This window comes from Hesperophylax consimilis, chromosome 20, assembly GCF_061612785.1.
Source record: "Hesperophylax consimilis isolate HC1 chromosome 20, BYU_Hcon_1.0, whole genome shotgun sequence".
Lineage (NCBI taxonomy): Eukaryota > Metazoa > Arthropoda > Insecta > Trichoptera > Limnephilidae > Hesperophylax > Hesperophylax consimilis.
In genome coordinates, this window is record NC_142855.1 from 15357354 (window position 1) to 15383797 (window position 26444).

Consider the following 26444-nt stretch of genomic DNA (forward strand, 5'->3'; position numbering starts at 1 on the left):
ATTTAAGTTTGGCATAAAAAGGGTCGCAAAGCTGTTCCCGTTATTACAAACAATTTTTTTAGATAACCATTTTTCAACATGAGTCTTCTGTAAATTAGTCCACGTTTAAATAAAATAATGTTAATAGGACAACGAGCTTCAGATCTAGCGCAGATCTATGCTAAATTAGCGAGATATTATAATTCTAATCTTGAAAATGACAATCTTTATTGCTTGTCTGAATTTATTACACAAGCAGATCCCATTTTGATAATGACATATAAATTCAAAGCAAATTGGAGTTCCTATCCAACATTATTAATAACCTAACCCAACCTAACCTAACCTTTTATAACCCAATCCAACTTAATCCATCCTTACCTATAATAACCCAACCTAACCTAACCTAAAATTAAAACGCTTTATTAAAAAAAAAATCGTATTAAGCGTGGCCAGTTCCCGAATAATTGCCGAAATAGGTAAAGGTAAATTAATATATGATAAAATGATTGTTTTACTATCCATACAAGAAAATGTCAGATTAGAGATTTATTGGCTAATTTTACAATCAACGAAGCGTTTCTAGCTCCCGATTTTGTTTCATGTTTTTATTGGGTTGGCAGTACCTACAATTCATACAATCAAAAGGGACTGGGACACGGTCAAGCGGCTTGATCGCAAGCACGTAGTTTTTTTGTCTATATTTGTCTATTGTTGTCTATTATTGTCTATGCTTAGCGGCTTGACAGCCCGCATCAAGCCTCTCCGTCAAGCATGGCCACGCCTTCCTGTGATTTCGTGGTGGTCTATGTATATGTACTTCTATGCCTTCCTGTCATTTCGTGACTCGCGGCAAAATGGAATCTGTCAAAGACAAAGCGTTCTTGGCTCTTACGTTAGCTTTATGTTTGAATAAAATAATAAAAAGAAACGAATTTGGTGTCAAGAATGGTACAAGTTAAGGTACCGCTTTACCCATGAGCATTTGCAAAGTGTATTACAGGCTACAGCTATTTTTTGTATGAATATCTTGTGCGGTATTCATACAAAAAATATGTTTTCTCCATTGAAAATTCAGAAAATTATTTATTCTACAGTTTGATTATTAATGACCTTGAAAACCGCTGTCATAATTATTAAAAAATACTAAAATACTTCCAAAATTTTTAAATTAGATGGATTTCTACAAATTGAACACAAAAACAATAACTAAGTACCTATTTTATAACAATTTTATTCAATTTATATCATTGTTTATGATACGTGATATTTATTTGTCTATTGTCGTTTGTCTATTCCCACAAAAATATAAATTCGCATCAAGCCTCGCCGCAAGCACGTAGAATTGCGCAATGCTTGCAAGCCAGCTTCGGTATACGGTCAAAATGCTTGACACAAAGTGCCATAGACAATAAACTACGTGCTTGCGATCAAGCCGCTTGACCGTGTCCCAGTCCCAAAACGCGTATCATCCGAGAAATTCATATCGGTGTTCTGTCAAAATGGTGCGAAATTATTATATACTCAAATATTTTTAATACTTTTCAAAATCGTAAATGGAAAGAGTTGTTGATTATTGTCATTAAGTTAATTTTTTTTTAAATGCCTATTAAAACGGTAGTTGTAGGTAAAGAATGGTAAAGAGCCAGAGGTGCGCTCTGTAGGCCAATATGGAAACTACTCCCGCGGCCGTTAAAGCACGATTTATTTATTTAGCGCGAAGGCTATGCGGAATTTACTCAAAACATAAGATTTGAATTTGACCAATCGGAGAGCCGAAACCGTCCAGACGTTGGCGTAATAATACTGTGGTTATCTTGGTGTACTAAAAATAAAAATCTCAATTTATTCAGTTGGAGCGTTTATTTAAGAATGCACAAATAGCAATTACTACACACAATTACGCGTTAAATACGAGGAGGCACTATAATATTTAGCGTGGAATGAGAGGGATTATTTGGGTCAAGGTTACGAGCGCGCGAGCGAGTTGACTGAATACTGAATACTCGCTGCGTCGGGCCTATTTATATAGCCTAGCCGGTGGCGGTAGTAAGTACGCGAGACAACTGGTAAACTGCGGTTCACTCGCTTCAGCGAAATTCTTCTGAATAGTTTGAGAGTGTTGGGAGTACGCCTAGGCAGTTGGCTAGAACCTTCTAGCGAATGCGCGTAATATACTTGTCCAACTCGCAAAGTATTATTGTAGGTAGCTTGCTTGGACGTCGCGAGTAGGTAGCTTGTATTGTTTACCTTACGCAATTAATTGTGCCAGTAAAAATGTTATTCTAAACCGGTCGGCTTTCTGGAACACTCTAGCAGTAGGTATCGATCGCTAAAATACTATCAGATGTTCCCCGCCAAATCGGGTATTTATTCCACAGGAAATATTTTTACGCTGGCAACACTTCGTATTTTCATTATGTTCTTAAAACTTTTTTCGCTCCAGCGTTGATTGTGATAATTGTGGTTCTTCATTGTTTCGAGCTTCGCAATTTTGTTTAAAACTTATAATGGATCCCAACCTACTGTGTAAATAATACACTATTTGCCATAATGCGCACCCGGCGGTACCACGCCGGCATAAATAAACCACTCACTAAAACAGTGTTTCGCAGCCTTCTTTATGCCATGCCCCACAGTAATCTTTTCAAAAGTCAGATGCTCCACCGGCATCTTTTTTAATCAAACAGCAGGTAAATTTTCAAATCATATTGTCATATATTTGTAAACATATGAACCCCTAATGAAATTAAATAAAACCTATTCGAATACATATATTATAACTGAAATTAAGTTCAGTTACGCTGGCTACAAATAAATTTTATGTCCAGATCTAACTTAGTTAATTTCAGTCTTAGGTCCCCTCTATTAGCTATATCTAATCGATTTCGTTGTTTAATGAGTAAATCGCTTATGGCGCTAAAACCACATTCCACCAAATAATGAGGGAAAGGGTAATAAAATTTTTCTGGCATGCAAAGTAATATTAGGATATTTTATGTTAGTTTCTTCGCAAATCCTTAGTGTAAGTTTCTTCTTTAAGCCTTAATGTCACATTCGTACTCACACTAAGCAAAAACCGTTCTCATGTTATTACTGTAATTATTCAAGCCAAATTTAATAGCATACTTTTTCACTCATACGAGGACTAAGGATGAACTATTCTCTTCTTCTTATTATCACTATTCATTTTCACAGAACTCACAGATATTGCAATACGTTCTCACTCATTCTAAGGAAAATTTATTCTTATTTTCTTACTGTGATTATTCATGGTCAAGCATAATCAAGGAAAAACCGTCTCTTTACTCGTGTTCTTTCTGTAACTATCCATATTCGCAGAATATGCATAATGGCAAACATTCGCACTCATCGTAAGGAAAAACCATTCTCATGTTCTTACTGTAACTATTCATGTTCACAAAAGACAAATTTAATGACTCACATTCCCATTCACACTAAGAATAAACCATTTTCATATTCTTACTGCGATAATTCATGTTCACAGAAGTCGTGTTTAATGAGACACAATAGCACTTATACTAAAAAAAAACCGTTCTACTGTAATTATTCATGTTTATGGAAGTCGAATTTAACGAAACACATTATCACTCATATTTAGGATAAACCATTCTCATTTTCTTAGTGTAACTATTCATGTTCACAAAAGTCAAGCTTAAGAAAACACATTCGCACTCATACTAAGCAAAATCCATTCTCATGTTCTTATTGTAACTTATCATGTTCACAAAAGTCAAGCTTGAGAAGACACATTCGCACTCATACTAAGCAAAATCCATTCTCATGTTCTTACTGTGATCATTCATGTTCACAGATATCCAGCTTTTTGTTACAAATTCGAACTCATGCTTAGGAAAAATCATGTATTATTATTATCTTATTGTAATTATTTATTTTATTTTAGGAAAATGAACAGTTACTTGGTTAGTTTATACATGTGCAATTTACTTAACTGAAAAACCAATTATGGATTTCCTCCCTATTCATCAGCCTAAAATATTATTTTAAAAATAAATGTTAGAAATGTTAACAGATTCTCTCAGGACGACAAGGCTCCAACTCACAAAGTGCGGTCCTACGAAAATGTGCTATAAGGTATCTTTCCTTACGGCACATTTTTTCAGGACGGCGCTTTGTAAGTTGAAAATCTGTCGTCCGTGGCCGTCGTAAAAATAACTTAAAATTACTTTAAATTTGAATTCCTTTACTTTAAAAGGAAAAACATTTTCTAACAATGATTGTGCTTTTCTACGACAGTATTGAATGTTAACATTTCTCTGTTTATCAAAAAAATAGTTACATGTTGTGAAGTATTTTTTTTTATTTCACTAATATAACATAAACAGGAAACACAATTAAATTTATAAGCACAAAACACATTTTAAATGTTCACCAAGTCTTCGACTGAAGCTTTTTCTGGTTTAAATATTCATTTAGGTCGCTAATATTTTTTTAAATGATTAAATATTTCAATTTGAGGATTGGTTCATAAAGTTATTAAAAAAATAATATGAATATAGAATTCATGAGCACAAAACACATTTTAAATGTTTACTTAGTCTGCGACTTAAGCTTTTTCTTGTTTAAATATTCATTTGAGTCGCTAATATTTGTTTTAAAAGATTAAATATTTAAATTTGAGGATTTAGTCGTAAGGTTATTCAAAAAATAATATAAATACAGAATTCATGAGAACAAAACAAATTTTAAATGTTTACCAAGTCGGCGACTGAATCTTTTTCTGGTTTATATATTCATTTGAGTCGCTAATATTGTTTTAAACGATTAAATATTTCCATTTGAGGATTTGGTTATAAGTTATTAAAAAAATAATATGAACAGAATTCGGAGAAGACGGTATTAAATCGTCATAACAATGGCAACACCTTGGACATAACCATAGATCACAACCACGAAATCATCTGTCACTGTCATTTGCGAGCTTTATCGCATGCTTTGTCATTGCCATGTCATTGCCCAATCGATGTTTTTGTCTACCTGTTCGTTTTTGAACATAAATCTCTTTGAAAATCTTTCTCCATAAATAAACCACTCACCCTGTTTCTATTTATTAATTTAAAAGTTTGTAACAATATCAAGTTAACACAAGTTCTCGTGTATTATATCCTCAAAACAAAATGTCAAAGCATCAAACACACACGCGATAATTACATTATCTAACAGAAATACACATTCAAAATCAGTGATAAATACATATTGTAGTTAATACTTAAACTTTTTATTCATATTTTTAATATAAATTGCAACATTTTCACGTAATATAGTTACGCAAAACAATTATAGATGGCAGAAACAAAATGTCACTCAAACATGCACGCGAAATTCACAACACCTAACAGTAATACACATTCACAATTAGTAATAAATAGATGTTGTTGTCTTTTTACTAATATTTTAAATGTAAAACTGAATAAACATGCCACATTTTCACGTAATATATTTACGTAAGAGTGATAGGTGGCAGTCTTCAAATAATGTCTGTCATCTTAAAATGTACGTAAATCGGAAATACTAATACACATCTCTAACGATACCAACTACCAAAATAGAACACATCCCTTTTTTCATCCCGATTAGACAAACAAAGAATTCATGAGTTGTTGTTGTTTGAAAATGTGAGTGGTTTATTTATGGTGAAAATGTCTGAAATTATGAAGCTGTGTTACGTGAAGGGCTGTACAGACAGTCAGTCCACTCGTCATATATACCCAAAATACGGAATCTTTGAGGAGAGCAGGTTCTGCGAATGGGCCTGGAGAATCGATGGAATCGAATACGTATCCTATTTTGGCGAGATATGCTAGTTAGTTTGTGGCTGCCATTTTTTCATCCAAAACAAAAATGCCAATGGATCGCTTCTGAAGATGCGCACTGTTGACTTTAAATCTACCCGGCATTGGTAGATATCCAGATTTAAGACAGTATCGGACCCGTTATGATGAAGATATAGGTGCAAATATCCCTTTGTTTGTCTTCAGTGTTCCATGTAATGTGTAACTTAATTTCACCTCAGAATTGAATTTATTTTTAGACCTCCGTGTTCCGCCAGGACGGTGTGATGTCTTCAAAGACCATAATTACGTCATGCAAGATGTAAATCCTTCCAAAAGGATCATGGAGGATTACATGGAGGTATAAATCTGTTCTATGTTACTTGAAAAGGAATAAAATGCTATGTTTAGTTCACAAACGTTGGTTAACCTGATAAATGTTTATTCCAGGGCTTAATATCTTACCGCGTACCAGCAGTGACCGAGTTGTTTGGCGGTCCGTCCTCTCTGCCCACCCCTGCAGTGAAACGGCGTGATGGTTAGTACTTTAGTTAGTTAGTAATTTGTGTTATACAAGTCCTAACAATTTATAAAAATTGATCTGCGACATTCTTGTATATTTCTTGAATTGATTGTTGTCTAATGCCGCCATGTCTTTAAACAAATTATGGAAATGTCCTGTTTTCTTCATTTTATGATAATTGGACGCACATTTCTACGTCTTTTTTCCTTCAACTGTGCGTCTCCTATTACAGTGTGTGCTAGCCCCAGAATTGACAAAAACATTCCACATGCAACAATGTCTGATAAATCCATCGTTTCAATATTTATTTATTCATTTTCGGGAAATCGACAGTTTACATAAATATATAAAACAATATGACTTTTATTAGATGGAGGAAGAATTTAATCTCGGTTGATAGTTGACATTACAGCGCCCTTGAGGTGATTTTTCACAAAAACGGCGCTCTACAAATTATCCAATTATTATTATTATTATTATAGACAAGTAACAGCGGCATAGTCACTTCTATGGGCGTATTCTATTCTATTCCAATTATAAACGACGATCTAAAATATTACGGATTACGGCACCGGCCTATCTTACCGCTTATTCCTATTATAAACGGGCCTTAACACGAAACATTTTCGTGTGGGTCCCGATATGGTGATCGGAATGAAAAGAAATGTGGTGTAAAGCAGTTACTGACATTAGTCTTCTGCGCGGCAGCCTGGAGCGGCGCATGGCACCGTCGCTCGTAGCAGTGCCTTATGTAAAGCTTGGTAATCTTTTATTTTTAATTTTTTTTTTTATTAACAATATAAAGTTTTTTTACAGGTTTTTTTTCGATGTCTGTCTCACTAGGATAAACCTGTATCGAGACAGACGTATTGAGTACATAAATTAATGTATACATATTATTTGATACATATATTCAAAGATATTAGAAGAACGAGATGTGCTATGCGCAGTTCGTACTGAGTGGAATTGTTTTGCCGAGTGTCGCCGGTTTTGTTCACCAATACTACTGCACACCTTCGCTTACGCTAAGGCATCGCTAAGGTATCCGCACTAATACATAGAACAGATTTCTGTGCGTACACGTCCCAATACCGTTCAAAGTACCCTAATTAGGTAGTACTCCGGCTACGGTCCGGCGGCCAACATAGCATATCTCGTTCTTCTAATATCTTTGCATATATTTCATAACCTTAAATGAAAATATGAAAATGATAAAAAATAATAAGAATCAATTTAAATTAAATTGGTTAATCAGCATCTAGTACATACTTATGAGGGGATTTTTGATCTTGGATCTGTCTTGGCTGATGATCCAAGACTTGATGTCTAATGGCTAGTGGGAGAGCATTATATAGCCTTGTTGCAAAATATCTAAAATTTCTCTAAACAAAAGTTGTTTTAGCAAAAGGGATTTGTAAGAGATTATGTCCTTTGGTTCTAGTATCACCAGCAGTTTGGACATTGTCAAAAGTAGTTTTGTGTTTGAAGAGGTATGCTAGTATGTTTTTGGCATAAAGTTGCCTAATGTCCATAACACAGATTTTCTTAAAGATTTCATCCGAGCTGCTTGTGATTGGTAGTTTGAGGATAATCAGAGCATCTTCCATTGTAATACCGATAGAACAAGGACAGCATACCTACCTGACGCCTGTGCTCTAAAGATTGCAGTCCGTTTGTTAAGATTGGGGAATCTATCAAACGGACCGCCCGTTTTTGCACAGAGTCAAGGGTTTTTTTCAGGTATTTAGGGGCTCCGGACCAGAGATGGCTGCCAAATTCGACAGTAGGGCGCACTTGCAATTTGTACAGGGTCAGCAGTTGTGTACTATTAAAGTATCTGCGGGCCCTGTACAGTACGCCCAGCTTCTGAGAGGCCAACTTTACTCTGGCTTCGATGGAGCCCCCGTACCTGAGCTGGTCACTTATAGTTACACCAAGCATATCAATGGAAGGCCTGTTCGGAAGATTGCTTCCGTTGAAGGAGACTAGATTATCATTTGGATCCCTTCTAGACGTAATCAGAATAAAGTTGATATTTATATATAATTAGGTACCGGTTTGTTACTGACTTTATGTCATTTTAAATGAAGCAATATAACGTTTTTACATTCGTTTTGGACATTCGGAATCTTGCCAACAATTTTGAATCTGATCCCTCTGCATGTTGAATGTTTTCTGATCGCATTATGCATTGTATATTGAATTATTCATATTTCTTCATCAGAAATGGATAAACTAGAACATGCCATCTGTATTGTTATCATATTTAACAGTTACAATAAATTATTTATAGAATTTGGTTATAAATAATATAGTTGACAAAAATAAGAAACTATGGTTTTGTCAATGTTTCTTCGTTATTTTCAATCACTGAAACCAACTATATAAAAACTCAACTTCTTCCCACAACGCACAACGCAGTTCGCTTCTGAAGTTTTAATCGTTGAGTTTTCTTTATATGTTAAAATAGTCCAGTCATAATAACTAGTAAACGGCAGACAGACCTGTTAGATGCCGATTTTGACCTTTCATTCGTCATTCTTAAATTATTTTATTTTTTGCGGTTTCGTAGAATTTTCTCTTGACGGACAATGGAACAACCCAATTTATGGAAAATTGCGTCGAATGACGTTTGATGACTTTGTCACACGTGGTTTCCTCCGAAACAACTGGCCCTTAAAATTTGATTTGAACTGTCGACTACCTAGGAGGAACGGTGATAATTTAATTGAAAAAGATTGTGTTTTCCTGTGTTGTTGACTTGCTCTAGTACCCCTAGAGAAGAAACAGTATGCATAATACTACATTTTAATAATTTACACAAGTTAATATAATGTACCACAGCAATTACTGGCCCGCGATTTATATCCGGCCTACGAAGACTACAGTACATTTTACGAAAACATTGTCGGTAGATTCGTCCTATATAATAGTTAGTATGTCACGCCCCAATAGTTCCACTTGGCAGTTGCATCTGCTTGAAGGAAGGGTCCAGTGGGTCGCTTACTATCTCTTCAAAAGCTGCTTGCATGCACTCCCCGATAGTTCCACACGGCAGTTGTATCTGCTTGAAGGAAGTGTCGAGTGTGTCGCTTACTATCTCTTCAAAAGCTGCTTGCATGCACTCCCCGATAGTTCCACACGGCAGTTGTATCTGCTTGAAGGAAGGGTCCAGTGGGTCTCTTACTATCTCTTCAAAAGCTGCTTGCATGCACTCCCCGATAGTTCCACACGGCAGTTGTATCTGCTTGAAGGAAGGGTCCAGTGGGTCGCTTACTATCTCTTGAAAAGCTGCTTGCATGCACTCCCCGATAGTTCCACACGGCAGTTGTATCTGCATGAAGGAAGTGTCGAGTGGGTCGCTTACTATCTCTTCAAAAGCTGCTTGCATGCACTCCCCGATAGTTCCACACGGCAGTTGTATCTGCTTGAAGGAAGTGTCGAGTGTGTCGCTTACTATCTCTTCAAAAGCTGCTTGCATGCACTCCCCGATAGTTCCACACGGCAGTTGTATCTGCTTGAAGGAAGGGTCCAGTGGGTCTCTTACTATCTCTTCAAAAGCTGCTTGCATGCACTCCCCGATAGTTCCACACGGCAGTTGTATCTGCTTGAAGGAAGGGTCCAGTGGGTCGCTTACTATCTCTTGAAAAGCTGCTTGCATGCACTCCCCGATAGTTCCACACGGCAGTTGTATCTGCTTGAAGGAAGTGTCGAGTGGGTCGCTTACTATTTCTTCAAAAGCTGCACTCCTCGATCTCTTCCGAGTCATGGCATGTTTTGTTGTTGTGGACCCTATAATAATTAATTGACATTCATACGGCCCACCACCAAAACTAATTGCTGACCGCTGCTATGTATTATCACCACACAAATAACACTTTGGTTATTATTATTATGTTTTTCCAAACGAATGTTTCTTGAATTACGTTTGTTGTTATTTGATAAGATATTTAATATTGTTGACTGTTACTAAGAACTATTTTCTATTATGTTTATAATACTGTTCCCACAACCACAAGCTATTTGACCACAATTTATGGAGAGATAAATAATAATGAAAAAAACATAAAATTATAAATGTCATCATCCTTTATTGATATGAATTACATTCAGACATAATTTCCACAATAAATATATTATTATGTAAATACATAGTGCATATAATTTGCACAAAATGCCCCAATAGAACACGGTGTTAGCAAGTTCACAAGTAAACCTCTTGGAATATTTAATAATTTTAAAAAGGAGATAATATAATGTAATATGTAGTTATTAACTTAGTGATGATAGATTTGTACTGAAATGTAAATTAGCGTGCAATCGGGTTTACCAAGTGGACTAAAGTAATCATACTCATTCAACAGTTTTGTGCCATCATCTGTGCAAACTGTATTTTATGTCTCAAATGGATTTTAAATTGAAGCAGCTAAATTATACAGGGTGTACGGGAAACTACTACCTTAAAACGTTGTAATTTCGAAATCTTTATTACTTTTACCTAGAATCACCTCCCGAAGCTAGTGCACTTTACCACTGTACACCCTGTATAACCCGTTACACAAGAAAACAAAACGTTTTGTTACAAAATGTTATATCCACTTTAAGGGGATTTACGAATAGCGCTTCCATAGTGACAGAGCCCTTGAGGTTTTTACTAGCGCCGGACGCCGTTAGGCTCAGGACTGGCCCTTGATAGTGAAATACACAAATTATATTACAATTACATTATCTTCAGCAGCTCGAGTCCGCTTGAGAGTGACAGATAACCCCATTGAAAGGTCATTTAAAAATATCATCGATATCACATGCAAAATGGTAAGTCTAATTGCCGATGAGACATTTATATACATTATTGAAGATAATTACGACGAAATAAATAGTGAACTTGAAATGTATTCAAATGACTTACTGATAATTGGACATAAGAAGTCATACGAGAACAAAATTAAAATTAATGGTGACATCATTGAAAATATTACTGACATGAAATACTTAGGACGGGTTGTTTCGGAGAATTTGAACAATTCCTCAAATTTCAATGTTCATTTTCCAGCTCCGCGAAAGATTTTTTCATGTTCTGTTTTTATTTCAGTTCTGTCAAGCCAATAACCTATAATGATATATTAACAGAACTTGCATAGGACTTTCACAGACCCCGAAAATGAACGTTGAAATTTGATGAATTGTTCAAATTCTCCGAAACAACCCGTCCTTAGATAACAGAATTATATTCGATTCCAAATCCGAAATAACCTTTAACATCAAGCTGAGAACACACAACAGGTAATTGGGAAGAAGATTTCTTTTTGGGAAGAATTCGTCAAAATAGTTCCAGATCAACTACAATTATTATACTACTCCATTATTTTTGTTGTGATCACATCTTCGGATGTAACAGATCTGCCCTGATGATGGACACTGCAACGCTGTCCGAAACGTCGGCTAAAGAAGGAGTTAGCGCGACACGGCATAACACCCCAAAAACAAACAACAAAAATGCTTTTGGCCGTGAGAATCTAAAAACTTACCTACTCAATTATTGATACTACTGCTCCACGACTCGTTTCTTGTGTAACGACGGAGAAGAAAATAACTTACAAATTCTTCAAAATAGATTTTTAAAAATAACTCAAGGAGACATAAGACAAATAGGAGGAGACATAAGACATAAGACTAGTGAGGTTGGGGGAGGAAAACTAAAATTTAGTACGTTGATATGGATACATTTCAGTAAAAATTCTTTATTGCCAATTTCAACAAAAACAATGGACAAATTGTTTGCTAAACAATGCATGCAATAAATCCAATGACAATAATTGTAATGCTGGAATGATTAATGATAACGATTTAGAACATTCCGAGTTCTCTGTATTTGCCGCCCCCTGAAAGTGCCGGCCATGTGCAGTGCATGCCCTGTTCGCAAGCGTACGGCAAACCTGTGGGCAACCAGAAAAACTTTAAAATCGTAATTTATAAATAGGTAGTTTAGGTACATCATTAATTGATGAATATTGAATCAAATTTTACTTTCATATGGTTGTACTGACTTTAATACATTATTTTAGCGTTTTGTTTTGAGTTTTTTTTGCAGAAAATCAACACAATTTCTCTAATTTAGACAAAATAAAATACAAAACCTATTGTAAGGTTATAAATACATATTGATTGAACTGGTAAAAGAAACAGTAATAAATGACACAATCAAATATGTAGTTACTCGATTTAGGTCATGTCAAAAGTGGAGATAACAGAAGACGCAGTATGTTGGATGCACAGACATAGGAATTAATAGACGAGAAGATAATGGCGAGGGGTAAAATCAACTGTTGAAGAACGAAGGGGGTGAAGCTGACTGTGATTCGTCAATAAATCAATCTGACAGTAAATAGGCATCTCGCATTATAATATCACCATTTACTTCTTAAAAGTAAAATCTGCTTTTGAATGAATAGACATTTTTACATGGGAGCGCAAATTACTCGCCACGTTATGAACAAATTTGCGAAGTCCAAATTCGGCAAAAAAATTCGGTTCTATTTTCAGAGTTGAATATTTCGTTTAAGTATTTAGTTAAGACACTTTTATAAATGTTCATAATTTACTTCCCAGCAACCAACCAGCTTTGTGTTTCGCGTCCAGACATGTTTCTACAACTGATCCATATTGTATGATGTGAATATGCTTAAAATAAAGTAAAATAATGCTTATATATGGAATGTAATACGACAATTGGGTTTATTCTCTTTTTCACATCTATTTTTACAAGTTTTCATAGCACAAGTCAACATTTTGCCGTGTTATTTCGTAAAATGAACCGATGATGCCTCGACCATAGTTCGCACAAGAATGATGACGTCACGTTTTCAAATTTCACTTGAGGCCATACGCGAGCATAGCCGGCTCCAATGGAACCGGTATGACTAGCGGCTCAATTTAAAATATTACACGACGTAGTGCATCGCCTTAATAAGCTTTAATCGGCTTCCCAACGCCTTCATTAAGTTTAACATTTGAAACGTTGTTGCCTTCCGTCCGTATTCTAATACTAATATTATTAATTCCGTTATGCTGTTATAAAATATATGTGGAATGAATTTATTATATTGTTGCGTTCGTGTTTTAAAAATTCTGTTTTGTATTCATTACTTTTCCTTCCGTTTATATTTTCCAACAAGAACGATCATCGTTGACAGATCTCGCATATACCACAAACATTTTTTTATCGTTAAAAAGTCCCTTAAGCCAGCATACTCAAAGAAGACAGGGAAATTAATTCCTTAAATAATTTCAAATTGCTTTCTGTTTGCGAAAAAATAACTGGCGTTACGATAAGAGTAATTCACAATTAATTTATATGTGTTTGAAATATACCAAATCGTTATCTCTTTCATACTCTGAGTGTACAGATAAAAAGACTTTATAAATATGATTGCTTGGCTGTGTCCAACCATTGTAGATGTAACATTGTAGAGTTCGTTACATTATAGAGTACGTTTTTTAAAAATAATTTCACTATAGCAAATTATTTTTCAAAATGAGTTTCTTATCAGAAATCGCGTTCACTGTGTTAGTAATTACATCTTTAGTTTCGGGACAGCGGCAAGGTAAGAATTATAATAATATTTTCATGCTTTAAATTTTCAATCTTTAATGTGAATAATTATTTTTTAAAAGTTTTTCTTTTATATATTCAAACTGATTGATAATACCTTTTGAAGGCGAAACATCTGTCACCCTCAGTAATGTGTAATTATTATTACCCAAAACATTTATAAAGACACTTTTTTTAATAAATTAAATAATACAATTGCATATTGAGTAGATTAAAGAAAAACTTCAAATTAAAATAGAGTTCCGCAAATTAAACTTGATAACAATAAATAGAATAATATGCATTGTCTATTTTTTTTATTCTTCTATGTTATATAGAAATTGGAAACAAGTTAACCTAACTAACAAGAAACCTAACCTAACAACTATCCATTTTGTTGGCTGTTAAAACTAGATTAACTGGCATTGATTGTAATATTGAGTTGAGTAGCGCCCTTTGTGGCAGCTGGACGCGTCATGCCGTCTCCAACCGCTTTGTGTTTTTTTAGTATTTTCAAGGGAAACGAGGCAACATCCCTTTGAAGTTATTTAAAAAATCAGTGAATCAACATTTTAAATTAACTTACCAATTAGTAATCAGAACTTAATAGTAATGTGACTAGAGTGCAGTGTTTCAAAAATGAATAATCGAAAATTGTGCTAAAAACATTCTAAATTCGCTGAAGTTGAAGTTGAACTTGGGACGAGAATCGGTAACTGTTGTACGCCAGATGTTTTCAATGTTATTCTTGGAAACAGTGAAAGCCCTAACAAGTGCCCAAGGTGATTTATTATTCCGTCCGCCGCCTTTTATTTCGGAACAATGCACCACTAACATAATCACCAGAAACAAGTGTACAAGGAGATGGACTTTCCGAGCGTCACAAGGTTTGTTATCTATGTGAGGATACTGTGTCAGCGCTTAATTAGCAGCAGACACATACCTGGACGGATGACGAACCTCGTGCTGGCACTGTTGGTGGCGCGGTGCACTCTTTCGCTGCAGTAGCTGGTCCAGTTTCCTCACCACCTGGGATTCTTGCTGCAGAGTCTCCATCCTCTACCTTCGTCGAATGTCACAGCGGTGCTGCCAAGGTCTGGAATCCATGAGAGGACATTGTGTCAGCGCTCTATTAGCAGCAGACACATACCTGGAAGGATGACGAACCTCGTGGTGGCACTGTTGGTGGACGCGGTGGACTCTCTCGCTGCAGCAGCCGGTCCAGTTTCCTCACCACCTAGGATTCTTGCAGCAGACTCTCCATCTCCGTGTCACCTGTTTCTGTACTTCATTTTATTTAACTTAATTTCAATTTGTAATATTTATATTATTTTTTTTTGTAATATCTGCATTAACTGTACAGCGCCCCTGAGGTGATATTTCGCAAAAGCGGCGCTATAAAAATCATCCAATAAATAAATAAATACCCATTTTTACTGAAACCCGTGATTATTATGGGTACAAGGTACCAACATTCAAATGCAGTTTAATAAATTAGACTGATTAATTTTATTTCAAGTCGATAGTTTTTTAATAAGAGGTTTATTAATACATTTTATATAAAAAAATTAATTCGACACAAATACTTACAACACTAAACAATAGATTTACTGACATTTATTGAATGCTAATTTTTCTTACTAAAATCCGTCATTTCGACGATTGTTTGTTAAATAAATAGTCCCTAGAATTTTAATGTTTTATTTTCGACACAAATACGTACAACACTAAACAATAGATTTACTGACATTTATTGAATGCTAATTTTCTTACTAAAATCTGTCATTTCGACGATTGTTTGTTAAATAAAAAGTCCATAGAATTTTTATGTTTTAAATTCGACAAAAAAATCAATTCGACACAAATACGTACAACACTAAACAATAGATTTACTGACATTTATTGAATGCTAATTTTCTTACTAAAATCCGTGATTTCGACGATTGTTTGTTAAATAAAAATTCCCTAGAATTTTTATGTTTTTAATTTAAAAAAAAAGTTTTTTGTGTATATTTTTATCACAAATTTACATTATTTACTTTTTTACTTCACAAATATTGTTAAGTAAATCCAATCCGTAGGATTTATAATATTATGTAAGAAGTATTGGATGATAGCTGACTGAAAATTTGTTATTTTGTGCGGTTGTCTGTGTGTTGACTCGACCCCCTAATTGTCCTAACTCGCTTGAATGAGGTTTTTTATACCTCCTTCTCTCCAGCGTTCAGTTTCGCTTTTGCAAAACGATATCGTGCTGGGCCTAGCTAACTCTGAATATTCCCCGCCCCTGTGGTATCGCACACAGTAAAATAAGGCCTACGCTTTGGGGTTGATCTACAATAAATCCCTTAACTTCACGTTGTGTGATTTGTTAATTCGAAGCCCCCCCCGCTATGGGGTGGTAGGTATTTAATGTCTCCTTTCTGTGGTAACTCCCGGTTCTTTTTAGCCAAAGCGTGGGGAAAACGTCCATCGACCCTCAGCGAGTTCTACAAGGAACGAGTACGTGTCTCACCTAACTTTCGAATACTGGACCCTATTACTAATCGACCTAACAGCTTATATCATATCTTTACAATTTCCTTGTATCCCCGCCCTTACCTAATGTCCCCGTGTTTATAAATTCTAGATTGTGACATAGAACCGAACCCCCCCCCCCCCCTCTTGTGTACGGGCTATTAAACCCTTCGTTGAATAGTGTGTTGTTTCCGCATAAGTACTGGGACTCTCTCGTCGACCTCTGTAACGATGTACTAAAACTAGATAAATGGATTTAGCTGTGGTTAGTAAACTTTGGGTGTTGCGGATGGAAGTGGAAACGAGAGAAAAGGAGATGGGAACGGATTAAATGACGAGAAAAAAAAAGGTTTTTTTTTTGCAAACTGGGTCGGCACCTCACTGCCCCAAATGAAATGGTCGCTATTCTTCCAAATGCAAAACCCCAAGAACCAATACGTGTCTGGCTTTCCCCGAGGTCTGGTCTAACTTCTTCTTATAGTCGCCTTGACACCTCCGGACCGCTCACGTCAGAGGGAGAGGTAATGCACCTGTTGGAATATCCCAAATCACCCCGCCCCGCTTCCTCCAACGGACTACTTTACTGACTGTAAAAGGGGAATTTTTCATTGCGTCCCTTGTCATGATGCTAAACGCGTGCATGTTTCAAATAGGTTTGTTCTGGTGAGGCTTTCAACGTCCACTAGCCGCCAGGCCTACTATCCACCTCACGAAGGATGCTGCAAAGGATCTCGAGGGTTTTCCAGTCGAGTTGCATCAACCTCCGGGTAAACCCCGCTTTAGTATGTGTTCGTCCTCCGATTTTGAACCCTCGTTCATCACGCCGACGTCCCCTCCACGCGATTTTGAAAGACTTGGAGCCCGTTCAATTAAACGCCTTCGCAGCGAACCAAGGCCCAAACATTCCAACTTGACATTAATTTTCATACTGCCTCTCGTGTCCTCTCATCCGACCCGGTTCCGCGAAAAGGGATGACCCCCCGAACTCTTCGTGATTCTCCATACAACGTTGACGCCCCGAAATCGCGTGATGAGGAAAGTAGAAAATCTTCTGAGCCGAGGAAGTTGTGTGCTTTCCCAAGACAGCTTACGGACAACATACTCCAACGGTGAGTTCTAAGCCGAGGCCAAAGGTATGTAGGAATTTGTTAGTGAACATATAAGGTTATACAAATATTATTAATTTTATTTTTTTATTTGTTTTGAGCATGAGTTGGTTGCAGCTAGTCGCTTCCATGTTGATTTGAGGTGCCTCTGCGCGGCCGCCAACTCGGTAGAGTGTACGACTTTTGTCGTCAGGCACGGACGTCGAGTGATTTATGGGGTCCCTTTTTTTCCTTTTGGGTCGTGTGTCGCCACTAACTGCTTACAAATAAGTGGGTCATTGGCCTCGTGCTAAACACAGCTGTTAGAAGCAAGCAAACAGTTCTAAATGTGATACTATTTTATCAGTTGCAGCCCCATCTTCGTCGCAATTTTAACGTTCTGGAAATATATATTCATGCAAGATCACTCACCCAAAATCGTAATATTACCAGTCCAGTCGGGATATCGACGACATGTACATTAATCCACGTCCAGGGGCTGTAGGTAGGATGTAGAAGCCCCTAAGCCGTTAAGGGTTCGTATTAAATTCGAAATCGATTATCTATGTCACCCGTCTACTCGCCAGTAGGAACTATAACCATATTGGGTCTAATTTTCTAGCTAAAATTTCCACTTTCATACGCCGCCCCGTAGATAGCACATAAATTACCGAATACTAGATTTCGGAATGTTTAAGCGGATCATTTCTTTCAATAGAATATCTCTTCCTCCCTAACCGTAAGTTGATAGTTGACATGCATAGGTATTTGTTGGCCTCCACTGTACCTAGTCTAGATATCTCTCCCTATCGACTATTTTAGAGTATCTAAGTATTTGCCGAGATCTACCCAAAACCCCCTTCCCCTCCCTAGAACCTTTCATATATTATCTGCCACGTTCACTTCGATTTTTTTTCACTCAATTCTTATATCGTGTAGACCGTTAAAATCCTTCCCGTGTTCGCAAGGAAAACACTGTCTATACCCCCAATTCAAATGAGCAATTTACTCTACGTTTTATATATTGGAAATGAATTATTATTAATTTTGACCAGAAGGTCCACATGTGATTTACGAATGATGTATTTAGCTCTTATTAAATTCTACTCTCCGAGTAAACTCATTCGCCGCGTTTCTACACGATTTTTATTATTATTTCTTTTTGATCAATGTACGCTGTCTCTTCAATTTCACAAAATTTTTAGAACTTTGTCTTAGCCGTTTTCGTCAGGTCATTTGATAATTATTATGGTTCTCTATTTTTTTTCTCCTCTAATGGCACACGCGTTATTATTAAACATTACTGCAGTTGAGTTTCATCGTTCTATATTAGTCTGAACCAAGAGACTCCAACCCGTGAATTTAGTATCGTCTAATTATGAGTCTACCCTTTTTTTTTGGTTGAATCTAATTAAATTTTAAAACACTTCAATTATTTCAATTAATATTAAAACCACAACTTCACTATATTTAAAACTCTATCAGTTTAGTTTAAAGATAGCACACCAAACTGTCGCGACGTTAAGTTCTCGAAGACCGACCCCAACCAAGTTAAAACGAAAAAGCCCCGATTCCCTCCTAACAACGCTATTTAATAATGTTTTCTTTCGAATAAATCGACTTAAAATTTGTGCGACTTTCGTCTTTATGAATTCGAGGTTTCACTCCCCGTTAAGTTTAGAATTGCATAATCCCGTTTCAGATTTTTTTTGTTCTCGCCTTCCGAGTTGGGGTAAACACCTACCCTCTGCCGAGACGGGTACAGGCGTGTACTCGGTGACCTGACTTCCGGGCGCCCTCCCGTAAATGATTTTCGGCGATGTAGATTATTGCGCAAAATTATTTGATTATTTTTTTTTCGTACACGTGTTGTGTCCGTAATATTGGTTGATTTCCGGCCTATAGACTAGGTGTAGCTCATTTCTATATCGTTGTTTTCGAAATCTTTCCGAGAAATTCGCTATTGATATCGATAATATAATCGATAAATTATCCCAACTAACGGAAGCTTTTCACCTATTATGTCCAGCGCTTGCGCAATCCAGTATCCTTCCTTGTGTGCTGCCTTCTAGCATTTGATTGGTGTCTACACGATCCGTGGGTGATCCCAGGACACATATACCTTCCTCTCGGTGATGACATACGTAGGCATTCGTTCCAAAATTTGATTCGACACGTTTTTTGTAATTTCGCCTACCTGTTTTGACTCTTTTCGTGATATCCGCCGCATATCTTCTGGTAATTTTTCGTAACCCATCGCTGTCCACTACCCGAGTCGGTGACACCTCTTCCATCATGAGCTAAACTACCTTTCGGGTTTCTTTTCGATTCCTGGTCCTTTCTTTTCGGTGATCTACGCCCAGTACATCCCTGTTTTTACAGTTTTTTTGCGTCTAGTTTTAGCCTAACCCATATACTTTTTTCCAGGAATTTCAATATATTATCCTCGTAACTTTGTTTACGCGCAAAAAAGGTCGTAAAATTTTGATCGTTAATCAAAGACTTCGTGACCCATTAACTTTTATGTCTTTTCTTAATTACCCAACTTGCATCTCCCCCGTGTTAATATAATTAGGCAATTTCGGCCAAACATCCCATCTTAAGTTAAAATTCGTGTCCATTGTCAACACTTGAAATAGCACTCAGAACCTCAGCGATCGTAAACAATTCTCTCTATGAGGATCACCTCGTAATATGTCTTCTGGACCAAAACATTCTAAAAAACCATCTTCTTTCGCCAAACCGTCACCCCCCTGTTTCGTTATCGATGGTTGGGTATCGCTTCGTTTCTACCTTAGAATGCAAATTTATCGTCGTTCTCCAAGTGCCCTTACACGCATCGTGAGACCGGATCCCAAGGTTAGCTCAACAGTAAATCAACCTAGAGTGTTTCGTGTCTTTAGACCGCCCTTAGTCTCCGTGATTGGCGAAAAATTATTTAATTGATTTTGGGAATGATCTGATTCGTTGAGCTCCATCACGCCTCTTTTCAATTATTACGTGGTTAACACCTATTACCGACGTAGGTTTCTATAATAAAGCTTCTAGTATGTCCCAGAGATGTCCATAGTCTGTTCGTTTCTCCCTATTCTCTGAACGTATTTTAATTTATGAAAAAAAAAAAATTCTTTACGTTCCTTTACCCCAAACAGGTCCATTACAGCCTCCCTTTAGTAAGGATTACAGCGGATAAACACGTTTTGGTGTTTATTTGGTGAAATCATTACTAACAATAGGTTTAGATTGACTCATTTTTCTTCCTTTTTCAAATTTTTTTTTTCGTACTCCAAAGGTTGCGTACCCCTTACCTCCCTAAGAGGAGATGTTCCTATTTTCCCTAAATGCAAAATAAATTCTAGAATGGGTCTTTTCCTTTTTTTTTCTTTCCAATCTTCCGTTAATTTTTGGCTTATCTGCTTCCCACGAAGTTCGCCCCTGTACGTGTCTTAACTCAAATGCCTTTAAACAAAACGTAAGGCACAATGCCATTCATAAATCTGCCGCCTCCTACCACTCGTGATTTCATTAAGACGAAACACGGTTTCATTTGTCACAAAACTCGTAACTTTGCTTTATATTCTAGGCGCTTCGTCAGTAAACGTGTTTCCTCTTAACTACACATTTATGGCTAAGTTTTTGTTGCACCCCCAAAGGGTCGAAGCAAAGTTCTATGGGTACCTGACTGAAGTTTTGGTTGTATGTTTTTTTTTTCCCATTTTTATATGCACGCAACTTGAATCTATTTAAAACGCGTAGCTATTTTGCATGTGGTTTTTTTTTTTTCCTGTTTTTTTTTTGAATTCTCGCGTGACTATAATTTTTTCGTTTTCTTTAATAAATAATAATCCGTATGTGTGGCCGGTTATCAATAAGCCTTGATAAAACTTGAATTGGATTAAATCTGGTTTATTGAATTGGACACGCAACCTCCCTAAAACTGCACTTACGTGTCCTAGATGTTCATCGAAATTTCCGCACAAATATATGACTAAGTCATCCAAGTAGTAGCTTTGCGAGACTACCTATCTTTTGTTTTAATATTCGTATTGTACCGAACGTGTTTTGTTTACTTGTTGAACTAATTGAAACGGATTTATTTATTCTTATTCACAGAATTTAGTCACTATTTCACGCTGTAGTTTTCTCATAATATCACTGTTTTCACTTTATTCAAATAATAAGTTAGATTATATCCAATGGTTGTAACTATTCACTTCACAAGAACACTGCATTTATTTCACCGAAAAACATGTAATAGTAATCACCGGTAATGTTCACTGTAGGTTTAATGAACTCGTCGTGGTACGCAAACGTATTGTATCCCTGCTTGTACTCACTACGTTTAATTTAAACCTTTTCGAAAACATAACAAAATAATTATTATCTCCCCTCTCTCACTATCCCGGCTGTCCCGATTCGTAACCAAGTCAAATCTCACTAGTCTTCGGTTTACCTTATTATTATTATTACCATCTCACACTTTCTCCCTCTTTATATTGCTTGCTAGGTATCGAAAAACCGTTATCTACCGACCATTTTGTAATATACACATTCCGAGACTACCGATGTCTGCACGCATAACGTTTCCAAACTACGTCGTACAAAAGCTCATACAATATCTGTTATCTGTTATCACCACCCATTGCGAAGTTTAACTCTATATTAAGAGGATAGACGGATCCCTTTTGTATGAAAGCTTGTATTTTCGAAGCTGTTTCCTTCAAAATGTTCACCGGTTAGGTTTCCCCTTAATATCACGCTATCCAAAGATAACAAACCGTTTTTATGTACTACAAATCGTCTCGCAAATGCTCGGTGGATATTTTTTTCTTTCTAAGATTTATGACCCGACCGTTGTAAATCATGAAAAGGTCTATTAGTTCCTTTTAGCTTGCAATAATTTTCAAGTGACCATCGATAGGTCTCTTCGAAACGACAAACCGATATTAGTACGGTTTTTACCCACTTTCGTAAGGCATTTAAAATGTTTGAATAATATTCATTTCATATTATTTTTTTTTCAAGCGGTCTACAAAATACTAGTCAGATGCTTTACGTTTCACCATCTAAATGCGAGCCCTTCTCAAATTATGATCATTTAACTGATTTGTATATTTTTTCCTTATCGAAGGTTGGCGTACATTTCGCAATATCAACTAATACAAACCTCCACTCAAATAAAGATTCCGTAATTAACTTGTCTATTTATTTATTTTCTCTTTTTTTTTCTCATGAAATGTTGATTAACATCAGCTTACGTTTTTTTTTTCCATTTAACTGTGTAACCTTTCCCTTTTATTATTAGTCTCGTGAAAGTACTCAATTTATATTATTCATTACTAACTACCGTATTGTGTATTAATTCTCTTTATTCATTTGTACGGCGCGCCTGAGGCGACTTTACCCAAAACGGCGCCACACGAGTCCCAACAAACAGCCGACCGACATCCCTGCCGTGTTCAGAGCGATAAATCTACCACCGGCTGTAGATACGTAAGAGTAGGTAACCTTTTTTTTTTCCACTATTGTCCGGCGCCTCGCCGTCTCCATCGTAAGTAATTAAATCACAAATGACACTAGAGTCTAACAGTGCGTCCAGCTTAATTTTTGTTCACCTGTCTAGACTATTTTACAACTGACCCACATTCGTTTCGACCTATTTTTTTTCTATTCGCTCCTGACATGTTTTTTTTTCTTGAGACACCATACTCGTACCTCTATCGCTTATAAGGTCAATGAAGCCACCCCAACTTGTAAAACTCTCGGCTCCTGGTTCTCAAGGCACCAAATGTGTTGACTCGACCCCCTAATTGTCCTAACTCGCTTGAATGAGGTTTTTTATACCTCCTTCTCTCCAGCGTTCAGTTTCGCTTTTGCAAAACGATATCGTGCTGGGCCTAGCTAACTCTGAATATTCCCCGCCCCTGTGGTATCGCACACAGTAAAATAAGGCCTACGCTTTGGGGTTGATCTACAATAAATCCCTTAACTTCACGTTGTGTGATTTGTTAATTCGAAGCCCCCCCCGCTATGGGGTGGTAGGTATTTAATGTCTCCTTTCTGTGGTAACTCCCGGTTCTTTTTAGCCAAAGCGTGGGGAAAACGTCCATCGACCCTCAGCGAGTTCTACAAGGAACGAGTACGTGTCTCACCTAACTTTCGAATACTGGACCCTATTACTAATCGACCTAACAGCTTATATCATATCTTTACAATTTCCTTGTATCCCCGCCCTTACCTAATGTCCCCGTGTTTATAAATTCTAGATTGTGACATAGAACCGAACCCCCCCCCCCCCTCTTGTGTACGGGCTATTAAACCCTTCGTTGAATAGTGTGTTGTTTCCGCATAAGTACTGGGACTCTCTCGTCGACCTCTGTAACGATGTACTAAAACTAGATAAATGGATTTAGCTGTGGTTAGTAAACTTTGGGTGTTGCGGATGGAAGTGGAAACGAGAGAAAAGGAGATGGGAACGGATTAAATGACGAGAAAAAAAAAGGTTTTTTTTTTGCAAACTGGGTCGGCACCTCACTGCCCCAAATGAAATGGTCGCTATTCTTCCAAATGCAAAACCCCAAGAACCAATACGTGTCTGGCTTTCCCCGAGGTCTGGTCTAACTTCTTCTTATAGTCGCCTTGACACCTCCGGACCGCTCACGTCAGAGGGAGAGGTAATGCACCTGTTGGAATATCCCAAATCACCCCGCCCCGCTTCCTCCAACGGACTACTTTACTGACTGTAAAAGGGGAATTTTTCATTGCGTCCCTTGTCATGATGCTAAACGCGTGCATGTTTCAAATAGGTTTGTTCTGGTGAGGCTTTCAACGTCCACTAGCCGCCAGGCCTACTATCCACCTCACGAAGGATGCTGCAAAGGATCTCGAGGGTTTTCCAGTCGAGTTGCATCAACCTCCGGGTAAACCCCGCTTTAGTATGTGTTCGTCCTCCGATTTTGAACCCTCGTTCATCACGCCGACGTCCCCTCCACGCGATTTTGAAAGACTTGGAGCCCGTTCAATTAAACGCCTTCGCAGCGAACCAAGGCCCAAACATTCCAACTTGACATTAATTTTCATACTGCCTCTCGTGTCCTCTCATCCGACCCGGTTCCGCGAAAAGGGATGACCCCCCGAACTCTTCGTGATTCTCCATACAACGTTGACGCCCCGAAATCGCGTGATGAGGAAAGTAGAAAATCTTCTGAGCCGAGGAAGTTGTGTGCTTTCCCAAGACAGCTTACGGACAACATACTCCAACGGTGAGTTCTAAGCCGAGGCCAAAGGTATGTAGGAATTTGTTAGTGAACATATAAGGTTATACAAATATTATTAATTTTATTTTTTTATTTGTTTTGAGCATGAGTTGGTTGCAGCTAGTCGCTTCCATGTTGATTTGAGGTGCCTCTGCGCGGCCGCCAACTCGGTAGAGTGTACGACTTTTGTCGTCAGGCACGGACGTCGAGTGATTTATGGGGTCCCTTTTTTTCCTTTTGGGTCGTGTGTCGCCACTAACTGCTTACAAATAAGTGGGTCATTGGCCTCGTGCTAAACACAGCTGTTAGAAGCAAGCAAACAGTTCTAAATGTGATACTATTTTATCAGTTGCAGCCCCATCTTCGTCGCAATTTTAACGTTCTGGAAATATATATTCATGCAAGATCACTCACCCAAAATCGTAATATTACCAGTCCAGTCGGGATATCGACGACATGTACATTAATCCACGTCCAGGGGCTGTAGGTAGGATGTAGAAGCCCCTAAGCCGTTAAGGGTTCGTATTAAATTCGAAATCGATTATCTATGTCACCCGTCTACTCGCCAGTAGGAACTATAACCATATTGGGTCTAATTTTCTAGCTAAAATTTCCACTTTCATACGCCGCCCCGTAGATAGCACATAAATTACCGAATACTAGATTTCGGAATGTTTAAGCGGATCATTTCTTTCAATAGAATATCTCTTCCTCCCTAACCGTAAGTTGATAGTTGACATGCATAGGTATTTGTTGGCCTCCACTGTACCTAGTCTAGATATCTCTCCCTATCGACTATTTTAGAGTATCTAAGTATTTGCCGAGATCTACCCAAAACCCCCTTCCCCTCCCTAGAACCTTTCATATATTATCTGCCACGTTCACTTCGATTTTTTTTCACTCAATTCTTATATCGTGTAGACCGTTAAAATCCTTCCCGTGTTCGCAAGGAAAACACTGTCTATACCCCCAATTCAAATGAGCAATTTACTCTACGTTTTATATATTGGAAATGAATTATTATTAATTTTGACCAGAAGGTCCACATGTGATTTACGAATGATGTATTTAGCTCTTATTAAATTCTACTCTCCGAGTAAACTCATTCGCCGCGTTTCTACACGATTTTTATTATTATTTCTTTTTGATCAATGTACGCTGTCTCTTCAATTTCACAAAATTTTTAGAACTTTGTCTTAGCCGTTTTCGTCAGGTCATTTGATAATTATTATGGTTCTCTATTTTTTTTCTCCTCTAATGGCACACGCGTTATTATTAAACATTACTGCAGTTGAGTTTCATCGTTCTATATTAGTCTGAACCAAGAGACTCCAACCCGTGAATTTAGTATCGTCTAATTATGAGTCTACCCTTTTTTTTTGGTTGAATCTAATTAAATTTTAAAACACTTCAATTATTTCAATTAATATTAAAACCACAACTTCACTATATTTAAAACTCTATCAGTTTAGTTTAAAGATAGCACACCAAACTGTCGCGACGTTAAGTTCTCGAAGACCGACCCCAACCAAGTTAAAACGAAAAAGCCCCGATTCCCTCCTAACAACGCTATTTAATAATGTTTTCTTTCGAATAAATCGACTTAAAATTTGTGCGACTTTCGTCTTTATGAATTCGAGGTTTCACTCCCCGTTAAGTTTAGAATTGCATAATCCCGTT

General features: G+C 37.1%; 1 protein-coding gene across 1 annotated transcript in view; it reads left to right on the forward strand.

The window, feature by feature from the left end:
• Positions 1 to 13785: 13785 nt before the first annotated feature.
• The window catches only part of LOC149414175 (uncharacterized), a 33040-nt gene continuing 20381 nt past the window's right edge, over positions 13786 to 26444 (forward strand). The window contains exon 1 of the mRNA XM_089643762.1: positions 13786 to 13919. Within this exon, the coding sequence (XP_089499888.1) occupies positions 13850 to 13919 (70 nt within the window). The 5' untranslated portion in view covers positions 13786 to 13849. The remainder of the gene's footprint in view (positions 13920 to 26444) is intronic.